This window comes from Sorex araneus, chromosome 5 (assembly GCF_027595985.1).
Source record: "Sorex araneus isolate mSorAra2 chromosome 5, mSorAra2.pri, whole genome shotgun sequence".
NCBI lineage: Eukaryota > Metazoa > Chordata > Mammalia > Eulipotyphla > Soricidae > Sorex > Sorex araneus.
This window is the reverse complement of record NC_073306.1, coordinates 22,488,213-22,506,675: the sequence shown is the minus strand read 5'-3', so window position 1 is coordinate 22,506,675 and position 18,463 is coordinate 22,488,213. Positions and strand designations below refer to the sequence as shown.

At 64.0% G+C, this 18,463-nt stretch overlaps 1 protein-coding gene across 11 annotated transcripts in view; it reads right to left on the bottom strand.

Moving 5' to 3' along the window:
* The window catches only part of LRP8 (LDL receptor related protein 8), a 67,067-nt gene that overhangs the window by 26,284 nt on the left and 22,320 nt on the right, over positions 1-18,463 (bottom strand). For 3 of the 11 annotated variants that reach the window (XM_055140763.1, XM_055140767.1, XM_055140764.1), the window contains exons 3-7: positions 9,890-10,012; positions 3,828-3,956; positions 1,159-1,533; positions 639-761; positions 120-251 (exon numbers count right to left, since the gene is read on the bottom strand). In XM_055140763.1, the coding sequence (XP_054996738.1) occupies positions 120-251; positions 639-761; positions 1,159-1,533; positions 3,828-3,956; positions 9,890-10,012 (882 nt within the window). The remainder of the gene's footprint in view (positions 1-119; positions 252-638; positions 762-1,158; positions 1,534-3,827; positions 3,957-9,889; positions 10,013-18,463) is intronic. The other 8 variants (XM_055140765.1, XM_055140766.1, XM_055140769.1 and 5 more) reach the window with 3 other exon arrangements.

The window sequence follows — 18,463 nt, the reverse complement described above, 5'->3', positions numbered from 1 at the left end:
GAGAGGCCGGAGTGTGGGAGGCCCGGGATTCTGGGCCCGTGAGCCGGGGTGAGGCGCAGGGGCGGTCCCGGCCACGTGGCCAGTGGGCAGGGCGCGGCAGGAAGCAGACAGTACTGTACCACACTCTTTCAGAGGCTCATCCGACCAGTCCCGGCAGTCCCGCTGCGTGTCACACACTTTCCCGCTGTCCACGCACTCGCCACTCTTACACTGAAACCTGCGGGGCCCCTCGCAGGTGGACTCTGCGGGGGCTGGAGAGGACACAGCGCTGCAGAGGGGCCCGTGGCCCTGACTCATGGGGCAGGGCTGGGCCTGCACCGGAAACGGCCACTCGACAGAGACCCGGGGACGGGGCAGCCCGGGATCCTCTGCCCTGTGGCCTGGAGCGGAGAGGTCACTTCCCTGCCCTGCCCTCGAGCCCTCCCTTCCATGGGCTCAGCCGAGGGTCACCGTCCTGCTCCTGCAGGACCCGGCCTCAGAGAGGGAAGCCGCGGGAGCTGAGACTGGACAGGGCTGGGCGGGGCTCCCTGCGGGTTCCATGCGCCCTGCAGCCTCCACCACCCAGAGTCCAGGAGGGGGCGGGGGATGCGGGGGGACAGTGGCTGACTCTGGGGCCAGGGGACGCAGCCCACACGCACCCTGCAGGCAGCCGGCCTCGTCGCTCCCATCCGGACAGTCCCGCTCCTGGTTGCAGCGCCTGACGGCGGGGACACAGGTGCCCTCGGCACAGCGGAACTCGTCCCCACGGCAGGTCCCCAGCGCTGCGGACAAGGGCCGGAGGCGAGTCAGGTGGGGGCGGGAGGGCACCGCACCCCCCCACCCCACCTCCATCCTGGCCAGAGCAGAGCCAGGGACTAGAGTTTGGGCACCATCAAAGGACACAGTGGCCAGGCCACTTCCCGAGTACAGATGGGGAGACTGAAGCTCAGAGCGGGGCGCAGCCGGGGGCTCCTCCTGCCTCCCCTCCCCTCCCCTCCCCTCCCCTCCCCCTCCACCCCTCCCCTCCCCTCCGCTCCCCGCCCCGCCGCCGCGCGAGGCTTCCCGGCCCCCAGGAGCCGGGGGGCACGTGGTGGGGCCGAGGCGCGCGGGGCGGCGGGGCGGGTGCCCCGCGGGGCGGGCGCAGGCAGGGCGGGTGCCCGGCCGGCCGCGGGCGCTTACGGCAGTCGGCCTCGTCCGACTCGTCCTTGCAGTCGCGGTCGCCGTCGCAGCGCCAGCCCGCGTGCACGCACTCGCCGCTGCGGCAGGCGAACTGGGCGGCGGCGGCGCAGGCGGCGGGCGCGGCCGTGGCGGGGCCCGCGCGGCCGCACGGCGGGGCCGCCTCGTCCGCGCGGTCGTCGCAGTCCAGCTGGCCGTCGCACACCCAGCGCGCGGGGATGCAGGCGCCGTCGCCGCAGCGGAACTCGCGGGGCCCGCAGGCCGGCCGGGCGCAGCCGCGCTCGTCGCTGCCGTCGCCGCAGTCGTCGTCGCCGTCGCACACGAACACGGCGGCCAGGCACGAGCGGTTGCGGCACTGGAACTCGTGCGGGGCGCACACTGCGCGGGACAGAGAGCCGGTGGGCCCGCCGGGGCACGGGGCGCCGCCCGCCGCCCCCCAGCCCCGCGCGCCCGCCCCCGCCTGGCCCCGGCCCCGGCTCGGCTGCCCGGCGCCCCCCCCCCCGCGCCGCGCGCCCCCCCCGCCCGCTCGGGGCAGTTGGTCCGGCTCTGCCCGGCCCGCACTCTGCAGGGGTGGGGTCCAAGAGGACCTTCCCCCACTGAGGGCAGTCGGTCCGGCTCTGCCGGGCCCGCACTCTGCAGGGGTGGGGTCCGAGCTGACCTTCCCTGCTCGGGGCAGTCGGTCCAGCTCTGCCCGGCCCGCACTCTGCAGGGGTGGGGTCCAAGAGGACCTTCCCCGACCCAGGGCAGTCGGTCCGGCTCTGCCGGGCCCGCACTCTGCAGGGGTGGGGGTCCGAGCTGACCTCCCCGCTCGAGGCAGTCGGTCCAGCTCTGCCCGGCCCGCACTCTGCAGGGGTGGGGTCCGAGCTGAACTCCCCCGCTCGGGGGCAGTCGGTCCGGCTCTGCCCGGCCCAGACTCTACAGGGGGTGGGGTCCGAGCTGACCTCCCTGCCGGAGCGCCTGGAGGACCCGTTCGGGCTGCGGCCGGGGACCTGCCTCGAGGCCCTCCCGTCCCGCGGCCCCACCTCTGCTTCGTCCCCTCCCTTCCCGCGGGACCAGCTGTTTTCCGAGCAGTGACCAGCTCCCCGTCCCTGTCCTGCAGTCCTTATTCAAGCCCGAGGTGGCTGCCGCGACGGGACCAGGGTGCAGCGCCACCGTTGCGCCACCGGGCGGCGCCCGGAGCCCGCGACTTTATTTTTTACGGTTTATTATAGTATCTCTTTTTTTTTTTTGGCCACCCCCCTTCGCTGTTCTTGAACATACAATAGGTTTCCTCCCTTCACCGTGCAGGCAGCTCAGCAGGCTTGCTGACAGCCCCTTCAAGCTGCCGACAGCTGCTCTCTCCCCCACCCCGGGCCTCACGTTCTGTATACCATGAGAGTGTCCCTAGATGATGCTGTTCCTAGGGTACTTCCCGGCCTTCCCGCCCCTTCTCGGAGGGGCCTGAGCTCTGGCAGGACGCGTTGCTGTGTGCTGAGCGCCCGTCAGGCTGCAGGCAGCTCTGAGCTCCACATCCTCGGGCTTTTCCCCAGCCAGCCCACCCCCAGCACCCACGAATAGAAACAAGAGGAGAATAACCTTTCCCTGTTGGGAAGCCACGCCCCAGAGGCCCCCCACCCCCCCGCCCCCCACAGGAGCTGACAGGGGCATTCCTGCCGGACACCGCCAGGTCAGAATGATCTCTACCCCCCCGCCCCCCCCCCCCCCCGCGCTGGTGGCTTGGAGCTTCTGGGGCTAAGGAAAGGGCTGGTGATGTGAGGCAGGCAGGAGGCTCAGAGGCCCCCCCAAAACGAGTGCAGCTCCGTGCCTGTCCCTCTGGCTTTGGAACCAGCCCCCCAGGACCCATCCCAACTCCAGACTTAGAATTCAGAAGATGGTGGCCCAGAACCAGCACAAGGGTCACCACTTCCTCTGGGCCCGGAGGCATGAACCGGATGCAGATGGAGAGGCTGGAGGGGGTGTGGGGTGGAGGTTGGGTGGCGAGTGCGATCAGCCCTGGCCCCCGGCCCAGGCATGCCCCTGGCTCGGCCTAGCGTCACGGCCACTTTCCCTGTCTCTCCCAGCAACCCCGAGCTCCCCGAGGGAGGGGGTCCGGGACCCACGTCACCGTGTGCCCAGAGCCTGGCACGCGGGCTGTGTCCACGCTGCAGCAAGGCTCCGCTCCCCACCGTCCCCCCACCCGCAGGGAGCTAATCCTGCGAGTGGAGCTCGGCCAGTGAGTGTGGCGGTGGCCACGCCATCTGTTCCCGCTGAGGCCGCGCGCGCCAGGCCGGGATCCGAGCAGCGGTCACCAGCCCCCAGGACTCTGCGCCCCCTCTCCCCCCGCCCCGCCCCCCAGCCCTGCTCTCCCTGCACCTGCTCGCACGGTCGCAGAGATGCATGGGAAGGACGAGCGGACGGTAGGGATGGACGCGCTGACCAACCCTGGATCTGACCTCAGTTCCGTCCCGCAGCCTCGGGCCCTGCCCCCACGCCTGTCTGAGCCTCAGTTTCCTCACCCGTAAAATGGGGATGATGATGGCTGCTCATGAGGTGGTTGGGAGGATGAAAGACAATGTGTCCCACATGCCTGCCCATGGCGGGAGGGGGGGTGTCACTGTCTGCTCCTCTCCGCCCCCACCCACCTCAGCTCCCCAGGAACCCGGCCCTCCCGGCCAGCCCCTCTCCGCACTCACGCGTGGCACAGCCAGCCTCGTCGGCCCCGCTCTCGCAGTCCTTCTCGCCGTCACAGCGCCAGGAGGCGGGCACACACTTGTGGCTGCTGGGGCCACAGCTCAGCTTCTCTGCGGGGCACACCTGCTTGGCTGTGGAGACACGTGCAGGGCTCAGCCAAGGGGCCCGCTGCCAGCCTGTGCCACCTGCCCCGCGGCCCTCGGCCTTCCCACCCCGCCCTCTAGCTTCCCAGAGCTACAGCTGACCCCCCCAGTGTCCTGCCAAGCAGCCTTGCGGGGGTCCCTGGCCCCAGGCCCACCGCACATTCTCCCAGCCTGCCCTAGCTATGTTCCGGCCACCGGGGGCAGCCCTGGCCTGTTTCTCAGCTTGTGTGCCCAGAGAGATGCCAGGCGCGTCTCCGTCTGCCTTCATAGACCCAAGCGGCGCCGCCGCATAACCCACCGGCTCCTGCCCGTGCTGAGCCCACGGCTGACCACAGAATCCCTGGTGGGCCCCGGCTCCATCTCTGCGATGTGGCCAGAGGCTAGCCCAGCCCAGGGGGAGTCTCAGTTTGGAAGAACGAGCACCCTGGTTCTCAGGGCCGGTGAGTTGTGCATCTCCCCGAGATTCCCCGGTGACCCGCGGCCACTGCTCAGACCCCAGGGCTGGCTCCCTACGCTTGTGGGGCCCCCAGAAGCCCAAGGTCAGGGGCTCTAGGGCGTGCTGGGCACAGGGCTGGAAGTTTCCTTTTTGATGGCACGAGAGTCCAGCAGGACGTCAGGGGCAGGACTCGGGGGCAGGCCGTGTGGGGTCCGTCCTGCCGTGGCCGTACCAGGAGGGTGGGGACACAGCCCCAGCTCACAGAACATCCTGAGAGCTAAGTGACATGCCTGGGAATTCCGCGGAACAGCAGGCCCCTGACCGCAAGGGCTCCTCTGCCTGCTGTCCACACAGACTTGAGTCCCTATTAAGCGCCACTGTGTACAGGTGGCAGGCAGCCCCGGGCGTGGCTGAGTGGGGTAGGCGGTGGCAGGCTCTGTCTGCTGCGGGCCCTGGCACAGCCTACACCCGCGGGTCTGCTCCACCAGCCCGGCCACTTCCCGCTGCAGCCTGCAGAACTGAGACGGAGAAAGGGAGCGTCTGGGTCAAGGCCTCTGGGCAGACACATCAGGGCCCCAAGGTCACTCCGAGGAACGCATCTCGTGAACAAGGCGGCCCATCAAACAAACTGCAGGCTCCCGGGCCCCAGCTCCTGAATCCAGACCTTGAGACGCGCGTCCCCAACCAGCCGATGTTCCCAGGAGAGCGGCCCTGGCTGGCATCCCGAGAGTCAGCAAGAAGTGATGAGCTCATCTTTCACTGTCAATGTTTTGGCTGGAGGACTCAGCCCTGTGCGGTGCCAGGGGGCTGACCCAGATCTCCTTCACACACTCGGCCCACTGAGCTGTCTTTCCGGCCCTACTCACGTTCGTAAGGGACCGTGCCTGAGAGCCTGGTTCACCTGGGATGCCTGGGGGCCCCTACCCATCATGCTCAGGGGCTCTGTGGTGGCAGGAATCGAACTTGGGGCTTCGCACATCCTAGGTGTGTGCTCCACCACTGGAACTATGTCCCCAGCCCTAGCATCTCTTCTAATTTCTCTCCCACAAAGGGACAGGTGTTGGGTATGTCTGCAAGGCCTCGGGTCTGCAATGAGATGGGGGCGGGGGAGTGTGCAAGGAGATCAACAACCCCAGAGCCAGCCTCCAGAAATGGGGAAGGACTGATGGGAGCTAGGCCAGCAGGCCCATCTAGGAGGGCTTGAACAGCCCCACTTCAGCCGCAAGGGGTAAGGAGGCTGCCCCTGGCAGGCACAGACTCGCCCTTGCTAAGGACCCTGCAGGGCCAGAGCAATGGTACAGTGGAGAGGTGCTTGCCCTGCACGTGCCAACTGCGTCCAATGCCTGGCACCCCATATGGTTCCCCTAGCACCGAGAGGAGTGACCCCTGAGTGCAGAGCCAGGAGTAAGTCCTGAGCACTGCCAGGTGCTAGGAGGAAGAGGAGGAGGAGGAGGAGGAGGAGGAAGAGGAAGAGGAGGAGGAGGAGGAGAAGCAGAAGCAGGAAGAGGAGGTGGAGGAGGAGGAAGAGTAGAACAGGAGGAGAAGAAAGAAGAAGAAGAAGAAGAAGAAGAAGAAGAAGAAGAAGAAGAAGAAGAAGAAGAAGAAGAAGAAGAAGAAGAAGAAGAAGAAGAAGAAGAAGAAGAAGAAGAAAGGAGGAGAAGAAATAAAGAAGAGGATGAGGATAAAGGAGAAGGAGAAGGAGGGGAAGGAGGAGGAGGAGGAGGAGGAGAGGAGGAGGAGGAGAAGGAGGGGAAGGAGGAGGAGGAGGAGGAGGAGGAGAGGAGGAGGAGGAGAAGGAGAGGAGGAGGAGGAGAGGAGGAGAGGAGGAGGAGGAGGAGAAGGAGAGGAGGAGGAGGAGGAGAGGAGGAGAGGAGGAGGAGGAGGAGGAGGAGGAGGAGGAGGAGGAGGAGGAGGAGGAGGAGGAGGAGAAGCTGTGCCAGGCAGGGAGCAGCAGCCCTCCAGGAAGACACACCATCTTGCCGATGAGGACATCCAGGCTCAGAAGGGCCAAGCACCTGCCTCAACGATGCACAGCAGGGGGAGGGGGAGTCCAGTCTCCATTGACTGGACCCTCCCCGCAAGCTCCTGTGTAGGTCAAGAGGCAGCACAAAACTGGCCCCCAAGTCAGGCCCGGGCGCTCAGGGGACTCCGAAGGCACCCCCATGGCTCTGGGAGTGGGGACGCGGGGCTGCCTCTGCAGACCCCGGCACTGCAGGCAGCCGCATGAACTTTGAATGAATATTTATACAGCTAATTGCGTAACCTTTCAGCAAGGGCAGTGATCAAACAAGCCGTCTGCTTCCTCTCTTTATAATTAATAAGACACTGGCTGTGCCCCCAAACACACAGCTCTGATGATGGCTTCTCAAGGACACGCAGTCCCAGAGACCGGGGCCCTCCTGCCAGGCCCGAGAGCCGAGTGGGCACCGGGCGGAAGGGACGGCACCCAGTGCCACCGGCGTCGGCACCAAGGCCCTCTCAGCCCCCTGTGTCGCTCTCCCTCCTGCACAGCCACAGGTGCGTGAGGGGGTCCCGGGAAGAGGCTCAGAGGGCCCTGGCCTGGCCGCTGCCGTCCACCCGAGTCTCAGTCCCTGCCCTGGCCTGGGGCTCAGCGAGGAAACGGGGTGGGGGGGCCTCGGCCTCAGAGCCTGGGACACCCCTGAGCTGGCGCAGTGGCCTTTGTTTTCCCAGACCTCACCCTTTGCGTGATGAGCATGGCAGCCAGGGGTGGGGGCAGCCCCTGGCCCCTTCCTCCCTCCCCCTCCCTCCCCCCTCCCTCTGTCTCTCCACCTCTCCCTCCATCTCCCTCTCTCTCCTACCTTCATCTCTCTCCTCTCTCTTTCTCCTCTTTCTTTCTTTTTTCCTTCCTTCCTTCCCTCCTCCTTTCTTTTCCTTCCTTCTTTCTTTCCCTCCCTCCCTCTCTCTTCCTTTCTTTCTTTCTTCCTTTCTTTTTCTTTCTTTCTCTTTCTTTCTTTCTTTCTTTCTTTCTTTCTTTCTTTCTTTCTTTCTTTCTTTCTTTCTCTCTCTCTCTTCTTTCTTTCTTTCTTTCTTTCTTTCTTTCTTTCTTTCTTTCTTTCTTTCTTTCTTTCTTTCTCTCTCTCTCCCTCCCCACCCTCCCTCCCTCTCTCCCTCCCTCCCTCCCTTCCTTCCTTCTTTCTCTCTTGGGTGTGGTGTGAAATGCTCTGTGTGGGCGCCACCCTTCTGCCCCGCATTGGGGAGGCAGGAGGGGGGAGCCCCAGCGTGCCGGCGGGAGCCCCTGAGGGCCAGCCACAGCCTGAAGCGACAGCCTGGAGACACCGAGTGCCCACTGGCACGGCGATTCCCGAGCCGGGAAATGAAGAAGAAACTGCTGCCCACAGGGAGGGGTCTCGGCCTCGGCGGTGGTTCAGGAAGAGGGTTGGGGTGTCAGGCCAGCAAGGGGGGACCAGAGCCGCAGGGCTGAACTCCCCGTGTCCCTCAGCTGGCACCTGCCCCAGGACCGCACAGCAGGGACAGCTGAGCCGCCTCCAATCTCGAGCCAGGACTTGGGGCAGGTCCGACCCTAATTTTCGACCCACTTCCAGATCTGTAGCAGGAGGGGCTGCTTGCCAGGGGTTCCCACTTTGGGTTGGGAGTCGTAAGACACAGGATGTTAGAGGCTCAGCAACGCGGCCCCCACGGGGTCCAGCCATTCACCTTGCCTGCCCCCCACCCCGCCCCGCTGCGGGACGCCTGCTGGGGAACCCCATTTGGTGAGTTCTGCTGAGACAGACCCAGAGCCAGGGGACACCGAGGGGCATGCAGAACACAGGGGTGCTCCTGCGCCTGGCACCCCAGACCCAGAGGGGCTCCACTGTCCTGCGGCGCTGACACGTGGGGGGAAGCTTTTCAGCTGAACCCCGCCCCGCCCACCCACTTACAGTGGGATAAACCCGGGCACAGGGAGACTGGGCACCCAGGCCCGAGGCCTCAAGGGTGGAGGACTCAAACCCAAGCTCTCCAGACACAGAATCTAGCCCACCCTCCTGCCGGGCCCCGCTTCCTCCCGGGGAGAACAGGCACCACTGGGAGCTGGCACAGGGACCTGGTGGGCTGTGGCAGTTGCTATGGCAACGCCAATTAGGTGGGCAGCGGGTTTCCTGACAGTGCTCAGGCTGTGAGCAAGTCAGTTACCAGGTCCTGCTGCCCCCAATCCTGCCTGGCCAGCCTCTTCCTCCTCCTCCCCCTTCTCCTCCTCCTCCTCTCCTACCCCTCCTCCTCCTCCCCTACCCCTCCTCCTCCGGGCAGCCCTCCACACTGGCCTTGCCCCAGGAAGTGGGCACCGTCCAGGGAGAGGAAGCCGGGCAGTATCCTCAGTGCCCAGGCATCCTAGAATCTGGTCTCAGGAACGTTAGGAACCCGGGCCCAGAGAGGGGCAGGGCTAGGGAGGGCCTCACAGCGGGGCCCTGGGAGAGCTGGACACTGCTGGGGGTGGAGGGGAGGGCTGGAGGCTCTGTCAGTCTGTTGTCTCAGAGGGCAAACAGGTCAGCACTGCCCTGCGTGTCTCCGCCTGCTCCCCAGGGTCAGCAGGGTCAGCAGCCGGGGCAGGTGGGCAGGCGGCAGGGGGGTCCGGCAGGGAAGAGGGGCAGGCAGCCGCCGCGGGGAGGGCCAGGGACCTTAGGGGCAGGGCAGCCTGGAAGGGGTGGAGGAGGCGGGGGGATGGAAAGAGACATTGGTACAAAGGGGGGTGGGCTGCTCCCCTCGGCATCGCAGCCCCCACCCATGACCTTGCACTCGAGCTCCCACCCCGCGCCCAGGTGGCTACAGCGCCCTCCCCACCCCCATGGCCAGTGCCCAGCAGCCCGAGTCCTCAGTTTCCTCCCCTCCCCGCTGCAGGGGAGGAGCCGGGGGGCGGGGCTCCTTTGTTCCTTCCGCAGCTGGAGCTCAGGACAAAGCGAGGCCAGCCTGGGCCTCCCGCCCCGCCTCTGCGACCCACCACCGGGACTCTGGCTCCTGACGAGGGGGGGGGGGGGCGGTCAGGGGAAAGGTAGGGCAGTGCGGCCTGGAGGCAGGGCCGGCTGGGCTGGAATTGAGGGGCGCCTGGCTCGAGTGCCCTTACTCCCTCCTGTGGAGCCGGCTGCTCTGTTGCTAGGCAACGGGAAGCTGGATCTGGGGATGGGCTGCGGAGCTGGTGCTCGGCTCTGCCAGGGCACCTGGGACTCACTGAGGCCCGGCCCAGCCCCTCCAACCCCTCCAGGCCTCAGTGCCCTCTCTGGCGACACTCCCTGCCTGGGGAGGCTCCTGCGGTGCAGATGAACCAGAGCACACAGACCGCTGGGCCCGGGACAGGCGACCACCACCAGCCCCGTCAGTGTCAGCAGGGCCCTCCGCAGGCCTGGGGGCCACTTCCGGTGGCGCAGCTGCTGGTGCCAGGGCAGTGGGGCAGGGCCACGGGCGTGGGGGCAGGGCCACGGGGTCAGCAGTCCAACTGCCCTCTCCACCCCCTGGAACTGCGGGCAGCACTCACTGCAGGTGGCCTCGGACTCGTCGGAGCCGTCGGCACACTCCTCCTCGCCGTCACACTTCCAGCGCTCGGGGATGCAGTGGCCGTTGTCACAGGTGAAGTCCGTGTCTGTGCAGGTCTTCTTGGCTGCAGACAAGGAGGAAGGCGTGAGGCAGGTGGGCACTCGGGGATTTTCTAGGGCACCCGGCCAGGGGTGGATGGGGTGCCCAGAAGGCTGGACCCCATGGCCTCTCACGGCCCTACGGGGCCACCAGTGCCTCACGGGCCGGGGAGGAAAGGAAAGAAAGGGTCACTGACTTCACAGGGGGCTCCTGAGTCAGGTGGAGCAGGTTAACTAACTCCAGGCCCTGCCCTCCACGGGCACAAGTCCAACAGGTGACAGGATCCCTCCACCAAGGGGATGCTTGGTCCTTATCACGCTCCTAGCTTACCCCAAAATCCAGCTCCACTATCACTGCCTCCAGGAAGTCTTCCCTGATCACCTGCATCAACTGCTTTATTTAGCCCTTCAGCTGATTCTCAGTTCCTTTGCATGTCTGTTCTGCTTCTCCTCAATCAGAATGAAATCAAGGCCCCTTATGCAATCATCGGGGAGCTGGTGATAATGAATCCTAAAAGCAAATGATTACTTTAGTGACAAGACTAATAAGGTATGAGATATATTAAAAGAATATACACCATGATCAAATGGAATTTATTCCAGGGATGCAAAGACTGCTCAGCATCTGCAAATCAATGTGATGCAGATATTTGCAAACCACATTAGCAAAATAAAAAAATAAAATCATATGATCACCTCAATAGATGCAGAAGAAGTTTGTGACCAAATTAGCACCCATTTATGATTGGGGGAAAAAAAAAAACACCTCAACAAAGTGTCTGGAAGAAATGTGCCACCACAGAATAAAGGGCAGGCCAAGCCCCCGCGAGCAGCTCACTTAACATGGAGAGAGGAAAGGTCCTCCCCGAAGATCAGGGACAAGGCAAGGACGCCCACTTCTGCCACATTTATCCTATGTGATATTGGAACTCCTACCCAGAACAATTAGGCAAGAAAAAGAAATAAAAGGCATCTGAATTCGAAAGGACGCAGAAAGACTCTCACCATCTGTAGATACTATATCTAGAAAGCTCAAAGATTTCACCAAAACTGTTAGAATAATAAGCCACTGAGGTTGGATACAGGTATAATGTCAGAATCAAGAAACAAACAAAAAAAATCTGTGGCATTTCTAGATACTGATAACAAACTATCAGAAAAAGAAATTAAGAAAACAACCTCGTTCATAATTGCATCAAAAATAATAAAATACTTAGGAATAAGTTTAAGTAAGGAAGTGAGAAACCTGTATGTGTGGGGCGGAACCCCAAATTAATGGAGAGAGGTGCCATGTTTATGTGTCAGAAGAACATTGTCAAAATGTCCATACTTACTAGCCAAGGCAGTCTAGAGACTGCCTAGATCCAATGCAGTCCCTATCAAAATTCCAACAGCATCTTTCACAGACATAGAACAATCCCAAATCTTGTTTGGAACCCCCAAAGACACCCCCCCACAGCCAAAGCACCATGAAAAAGAACAAATCGAAAAGGCTCCGGCACCCTGGTTTCAAACTCCATGCATGACCAAGCTCCAGCAACGAAAACAAATTGGTGTTGGCACGAAACCAGACCCACAGACCCACGGAAGAGAATAAAGAGCTGGGAAATAAGTCCGTGTGTGAACATGTATGGTCAATTAATGACAGAGGAGCCAGGACCGTGCCGTGGGGGGAAGGACAGGCTCTTCAGAAAACTGAGCAACCACCTGCAAACGAATAAGATTGAACACTCGCTTACACCGCCCAGAAAAAGCAACTCAGAACGAACAGGGCAAACTGGCATGGCAGATCTGAACCCATCACATTCTGAGGGCGCAGGGAAGCAGCCCCGGGGGCCAGAACACGAGCTTTGCACAATGGGCCTTGGCTCCTTGGGTTTGGTCCCAGAGCACCAGCCCTGAGTACTGCCAGGCTTGACCCCCAGTAAAAAAAATGCCTAGGGGAAAACTTGGGGGACAGTCAGCTGCCTGACACAGGTCTTGGCAACAGTCTTTTTTTTTTTTTTCTTTTTGGGTCTCACCCGGCGATGCACAGGAGTTACTCCTGGCTTTGCACTCAGGAGTTACTCCTGGCGGTGCTCAGGGGACCATATGGGATGCTGGGGATCGAACCCGGGTCGGCTGCGTGCAAGGCAAACGCCCTACTCGCTGTGCTATCGCTCCAGCCCCGGCAACAGTCTTTCTGGTCTCACAGCAAAGGCACAGTCGATGAGAGCAAGTCTGAAAGACCAGGAGGACAAAGAGAAAAGGTCCTGGGCAGCAAAGGGATCCGAGGATGGGTGATCCAAACCGATGACAGGGGAGCAGACGCCAATCATGGATCTGAGGAGGGGCTAGTAACCAAACTGCATGAGGAACCCACTGAGTAGCAGAAACAGGAACAATCTGATGATAACCCAGGGAGGGAGCACAGTACGGCTGGGGGAAGGTTTATCAGTCTGGCCGGCTTGATCCCCGACACCCCATGTAATCCCCAGAGCCCCACCAGGAAGGAGCCCTGAGTGTGCTGGGTATGGCCCCCAGCAAACAAACAAAACAACAGGAAGTCCAGGACGTCGCTTTGGGGTCGAGCGAGCACAGGCCTCACCAACAAGGCCCTGGATTTCATCCAAGGAAACAAAATATGAGTAAAATGTGCTGAAGGGACTTTTCCCCAGCAAAGACATGGTGGGGGGGGGGGCAACAGGGACATGAGAAGTGCCAATTGCAGGCAGTAAACCACACGGACATCTCACCTCCGCCCCTCAGGAGGTCTGTTTTCAGAAAGAATTGCTGTAGGGATGTGGGGGAAAGGAGGGGCCCTGTGCACCCCTCGTGCAAATGTGGACCTCGGACCCTGGCACCACCAGGGGACATTCCAGGGCGGTTCCCCCCACCAGTCAACAGAGTTGGCGTGTGACTCCGCAGTTCCAGACACTAAGTGCATTGGCGCCCCACGTTCTCCGCAGCGGTGCCGACAATCTAAGCGTCCGGCCACACACAGGACTCAAACAAAGCCCAGCGGAATGGGACTGGGCTCCCCTCCCCCCACGCACGGAATCTGCCTCCTACGACCCCGTGGACGGACTGCGAGGGCATAATGCCGAGGCAAAGAGCCAGAGAACGACAAGTGCCCCTTGACACGCCGCGCGTGTGGGACTGAAGACACAAGGCAGCCTACTTCACAGATAAGGAACAGAGGGGCCGGGGAGACAGCGCGGGGTCAAAGCACCTGCCCTGCCTGGCCGTCAACTTGGGTTCAATCCCCCGCATCCCCCATGGTCCCTCGAGCCCCACCAGGAGTGATCCCTGAGCACTGAACCAGGAGGAGAGCCGGGGCACCCAAAGCATGTGGTCCCAAACAAAAACAAAAAAAATGGCAAGAGATGGGTGAGGGTGGGGAGATCCAGGAACCACTGAAGGGGTGGAAAGGTACAAAGTCTGAGTTACGAGGGAAGGCCCGGGGTGGCGGCCTGGGCCCGGTGAGTCCCGTGAACCATTGTCTGCCATATTTGACTGCTGCTAAGACAGCGATCTTGAAAGTTCTCACGGCAAGACAGTCAACGTGCAGCCACGTGCGGTGACTGTTCGCGGGACACGTGGCCGTCGTCCTGCAAGGAGCACCGTTCACGGCTCGGGGCGCCAGCACCACCACTGGGCCCCGGGAGGTCACAGCCGACAGCATGCGCTCCCGCCCCGTGGCCCTCTCTTGGCCCCACGTACTGACTGACGAGGTGACACTCCTGAATCGGTGCTATTGTCGGCTGCCCCGAAAATCAGAGAATAATCGGGGCTCACTTGAAAACAATTATTCGAGAAGTGGGAAAAAAAAAAAAAGAAAAGGGAGCTGGAGATTCGGCTCAGTGAAAGGGCACAGGCCCTGCTCTGGCGACGCCCCGGGTTCGATGCTGGCCCCGCACAAAATAATCCTACTAAAGGGTGAAGGGTCCAGGAGGCCTGGTGTGCTCGGAGTGGAGAGACGGCAGCGGGCCTGGCCCTTACAGCCCGAGGCTGGATGACCCCGGGGGGAGGTGAATCGCAGCTCTGTTCCCCTCTGACCTTGGGGTGCTCCCGAGCCAGGGAGTCTCTGCTTCCTTATCGGGGGCACCGGGAGAGGCGGACAAGGACGCTCCCACCAAGTGACGGCGGCGTGAGAAGAGCACGGGACGGCCTGGCACACGGCAGACAGACGCCCGGCCCGGAGCGGGGGCTGCGGGCCTGACGGCGTGTGCTGAGCTGGGAGTGGAGAAGGCTCAGCACACACCGTGCCCTCGGCGGGCGGGGGCAGCGGGGACGGGCACCGAGTCACACTCAGCCCAGCGCAGGCCCTGGGTGGGGGTGCAGAGCTGGACGCCGTCCGAGTCTCTCTGGTCCCCACCTTGGGCACGGGGGGCCCTCTGTGTGGGGTGCTCCTCCTCATCTCAGCCTTGGTGATCTAAATCAGCGGATGCTGGGAAGACCCAGGGGGCACCCGGGCTGTGGGGGGGGGGGGCGCAGGGGGACGAGCGGCTCTGGTTTGTTGGCTTGAAAATCAAGCTTCCGGGGATGCCGAGTGGCATCTCCCACCCCCCACCCTCCCCCCCCCGCTGGGTCAGGGCCTGTTATGCCTCCACCTGACACACCAAGACGTCAGGTCCAGGGCAGCAGAGCACGGTGGACCCCCATGTTAAGCTCAGACACCCCTCTCCCCCTGTCAGGGTGCAGAGAGGAAGGGGCGGGAAGCACGAGGGGTGCCCAGCGCCATCCCCCGGGGGCTCTGGGCCCCTCACCCCCTGGGCTGAGCACGAGGGCCTCGGCAGGACAGGGACGCAGCGCCGCTGTCCAGGGCCTAGGACGAGGCTGTACCCCTGGGAACACGCCTTGAGTGGGCAGGAGGGTACACCGGGGCTGTGATGACAGGCTTGGGGAAACTGAGGTAGCCTGAGCATTCACAGGTTGGGGACTCGAGTACCGTGGTGGCCCCGTGTGCCACTGGAAGGCCCCTACCCCCAGCAGTGGGCTGGTCCCTTCCCCTGACACCAGTGACCCGAGCACAGGAGGGGGTCCCAGAGGACAGCCGGTGTCGGGGCTCATGGAGAGGCCGCAGAGGCCCAGCCAGAGGGCAGCCACACCGGCCCTGCTCTCCACGCCCAGGGGTCCTGGCTCTAGCTCGGTGGGGGGGGTGGGGGGTGGGCCCAGCCGGGCTCAAGTCCGTGGCCCCCGTTTCCAGGGATTTATGTCTCTCTGTGCCAGGTCTCCCGGACAATGCCCATCTCTGTGAGTGCTGCCCCCCAGTGTGGGCGCAGCAGTCACCAGGGGCTTCACTATCATCCTCGAGCACCATGGCAACAGGTGATGACCACAGGGGACCCGCGCTCCCCATGGCTGTGGGGAGGGGCCGACCGCGGGGGTGTCGTTGCATGGGAAATCGCGGGCAAGGGGCCTGGGAGCTGCTGTTCCGAGTTACGGAAAGAGGAGAGCAGCAGACAGGGCTGAGCAGACTCGGCTGCCCTGGGCTGTGTGGCTTTTCGCCGGTTACACGACTTCTCTGAACCTCACTAGCCTTACCTGCAAATCCCCAGCACCACCAAACTCAGGGTGGGCGTGAGAAGCCGGTGGGTTTCACACGGGGCTGTTGGGGGCGGCACGAGCTGCAGGCATGTGTGGGGCAGGCAGCAGCCGCCCCCGGGGGTGGTGGTGGGCGCTGTGGGACCCAGCACCCTGCTCGGAAATTATTATGATCACTCAGCACCTCCCAGCCTCCCCACCCCTGCGCCAATCCACATCCTCCCGCCTCCGCACAACTCTCATTGAGTCCCCTCGCCTGTCCCTCTCCTGGCAGCCCAGCGTGGGGGGCGGGGGTGGAGGGGCGCAAACAAACATGAGTCAGGCCTGCCGGGTGCAGCAGGCAGGATGCTCGGGTGCGTAAGAGCTCTGACATCCCCTCATCTGCTCTCCCATCACCAAGCCCGAGAGCAGGGAGGGCGGGCCCTGGCCCAGTCCTGGACCCGCTCTGTGGTCGGGAAGCCGGAGGGGGGGCAGCCTAAGCAGGCATCAAGGAAGGCTTCCCGGAGGAGGGGGACACGGTTCAAAGAGGTGGCAAAAGCAGCCTAGCGATGAGAGCGAGGGCAGTGACGAGCATTCGGGGAGAGCGGCCACAGGCATGAGAGAGGGACCGAGACGGGCAAGGGGCTCGGGCCGGGGGGGCTCTATCACCCGGCGGGGCCCGGCTGGCCTCCTAGAGGCCCACACAGAGCCCGGCCTTCCCCGAGCCCCTGGGGTCCCCCCGCTCAGCCAAGCACTGGGCTGCGGACAGCTGCTCTCCAAGGCTCGGCCCTGCCCAGGTCCCTTGGGAGCTGGTGGCCCGTCTGTCCCGGAAGAGAAAGCAGCGCGCGGGGCAAGGACGGTGGGGCCTGGCCACCCCCACCCCGGGACACTAACCTCCCCCTAGAGAGTCGAGATGCTCCCTGGGAGACAAGCCCCGAGAGAACCTGCAGGACCGACTCGGGTTCCTGCAGGGGCCGGGGAACCTCCTCCCCGCAGCAACAAGTGGACGGGAGGCAGCAGGGCTCCGGGGTGGGACAGCGCAGGCTGGCGGGCAGGGCTGGCCTCCGGCTCACAGCAGAGGCTGCCCCAGCCCCTGTCTCTGGGTCGGTTCCAGCAGAACATGGCAATCAGGAGACGGTGTCCGCAGGGCGAGTCAGAGGGAGGCGGAGGGGTGGCCCCGGGAGCTCCTCGCCCGGGGAGCAGAGGAGACGGGGTGGGGGGGGGTGCGGCAGCCAGGCGCTGCCCCTGTTTCTGCAGGGCCGCAGGGAGACTGCGACCTCTCAGAGGCACAGATGCACAGCCTCGGACCCGGGGCCCAGAGGGACGTGTCCGGTGGCATCGTGTCCCCCAGGCCTGGCCCAGCCCTGCGGCAGCTGGGGACATGAAAGCGCTGCCCCCTGCCACGGTTACCCTTCAGCAGGGCCCGCCAGGCCTGGCGTTGCCAGGACAACTGCTGCCAGCAGAAGGGAGATCCGGGGTGGGGGCAGGGGGCGTGCCAGCCCGCCCCTGGCCTACTAACCTGGCAGGCGGAGAGGAATGACAGTCCGGGAAGCTGCTATTAAACTGTCACCCCAGTCAACGGGACGACAGACCCGAGTGTTCTCGGGCTGCGGCAACAACACAGCAGGAGTGAGAGGGGGAGGAGACGGTGGCCCGGGGCGGCCGCACTGGCTCCGGGGGGGCCCCCCTTCGCCCACTGGCCGCAGCCACCCTCTCCCGCTGCCACGGGTCCTGGCACGGAGCTGGGGCACAATGCAGGCCCGGGAAAACTGTTCTGAGTTCTCAAGCAGTGACCCCCCCCAAGAGAACTCGGCCGTGGTCCTGCTCGGGGGGTGGGGGGGCAGGGCTAGGGGAGCCTCGGGGCTGTTTCCTCCGCGTCCCCCAAAGTCTGGGGCGCACGACTCCCCCGGCAACGAGGGCAGGCAGTCCTGGGGACCCCGAGGGACGGGCGCCAGGGACAGCGGCGCCCCAGCCTCGCTCTGCCCCAGGGGCCCTGCACCGCAGGGGAGAGGCTGCGAGCGACAAACAGGACCAGCCGTGGGAGGCCCCAGAGCGACCCGCAGGGCTGCAGGGTGGACCTTCCCCACCGTGCCCCTGGCCTCCCAAGGCGCTCAGGCCACGCCAACCATCAGCAGGTGACACCCCCCCACGCCCCCCGTGCCATAGGGACCCCTCCAGGGTGCTGGGGGGTCTGGGCCACTCTGGGCGACGCTCAGTCCTGAGGGACCGGTGCTCGGGCTCGGCGGTGCTGGGCAGGAGGCTTTGATTCTGCAGGTTCCTCCTCCCCGACCCGCTCAATTAAGAGGTGGCATCTTCTCGCCTGTCCGGACCAGAAAGCAAAAGCACAAGGAGGGGAGAGGAGGGTCAAAGTGGTGGGGTCCAGGAGACTGCAGGAGAGAAGGGCTTCCTGGAGGAGGTGGCATGTGGGTTGCTGTGAGGAGGGTCAGGGTCCCTGTGGTGTCCCATATAGGACACAGACAACAGCCTGTAAGCTCCCCAGGGACCAGGTGAGTCCCCGGGATGCCCGCATCTCGGACGAGTCCTTAGATGGGAGTTGAGCAGAATCCCAGGGAGGGGTGTGGTGGGGACCGAGTCGGAAGCAGAGGGGTTCCCTGGCCCAGGGGCCTGCTGCTCCCCTGTTCCCTCAGGCGAGTGTATCTCTAAGGACCCCCACACTGGCGATCCCGGGGCGTCTCCCTGGCACTCGCTGCCCTGACCCCATCGACCAGACCCAGCCTGGCCCGACCGAGTCCCACAGTCACCAAGGGCCTGCAGGACCCCCCCATCCTGGTGCCAGGCAGGAAGGGACAGTGGGGTCAGCAGGGGTCCCCAGCCGCCCCGAGGCCCAGGCAGGGCCAGGTGGTCTGCGAGAGGCAGGTCACAGCCGGCTCGAGCTACCCGCCAGACCCTGTGACTTCAGTCCCTGAGGAAGCTCAGGGTCGGGGGGCCTCCGTCCTGAGGCCCATGGACTC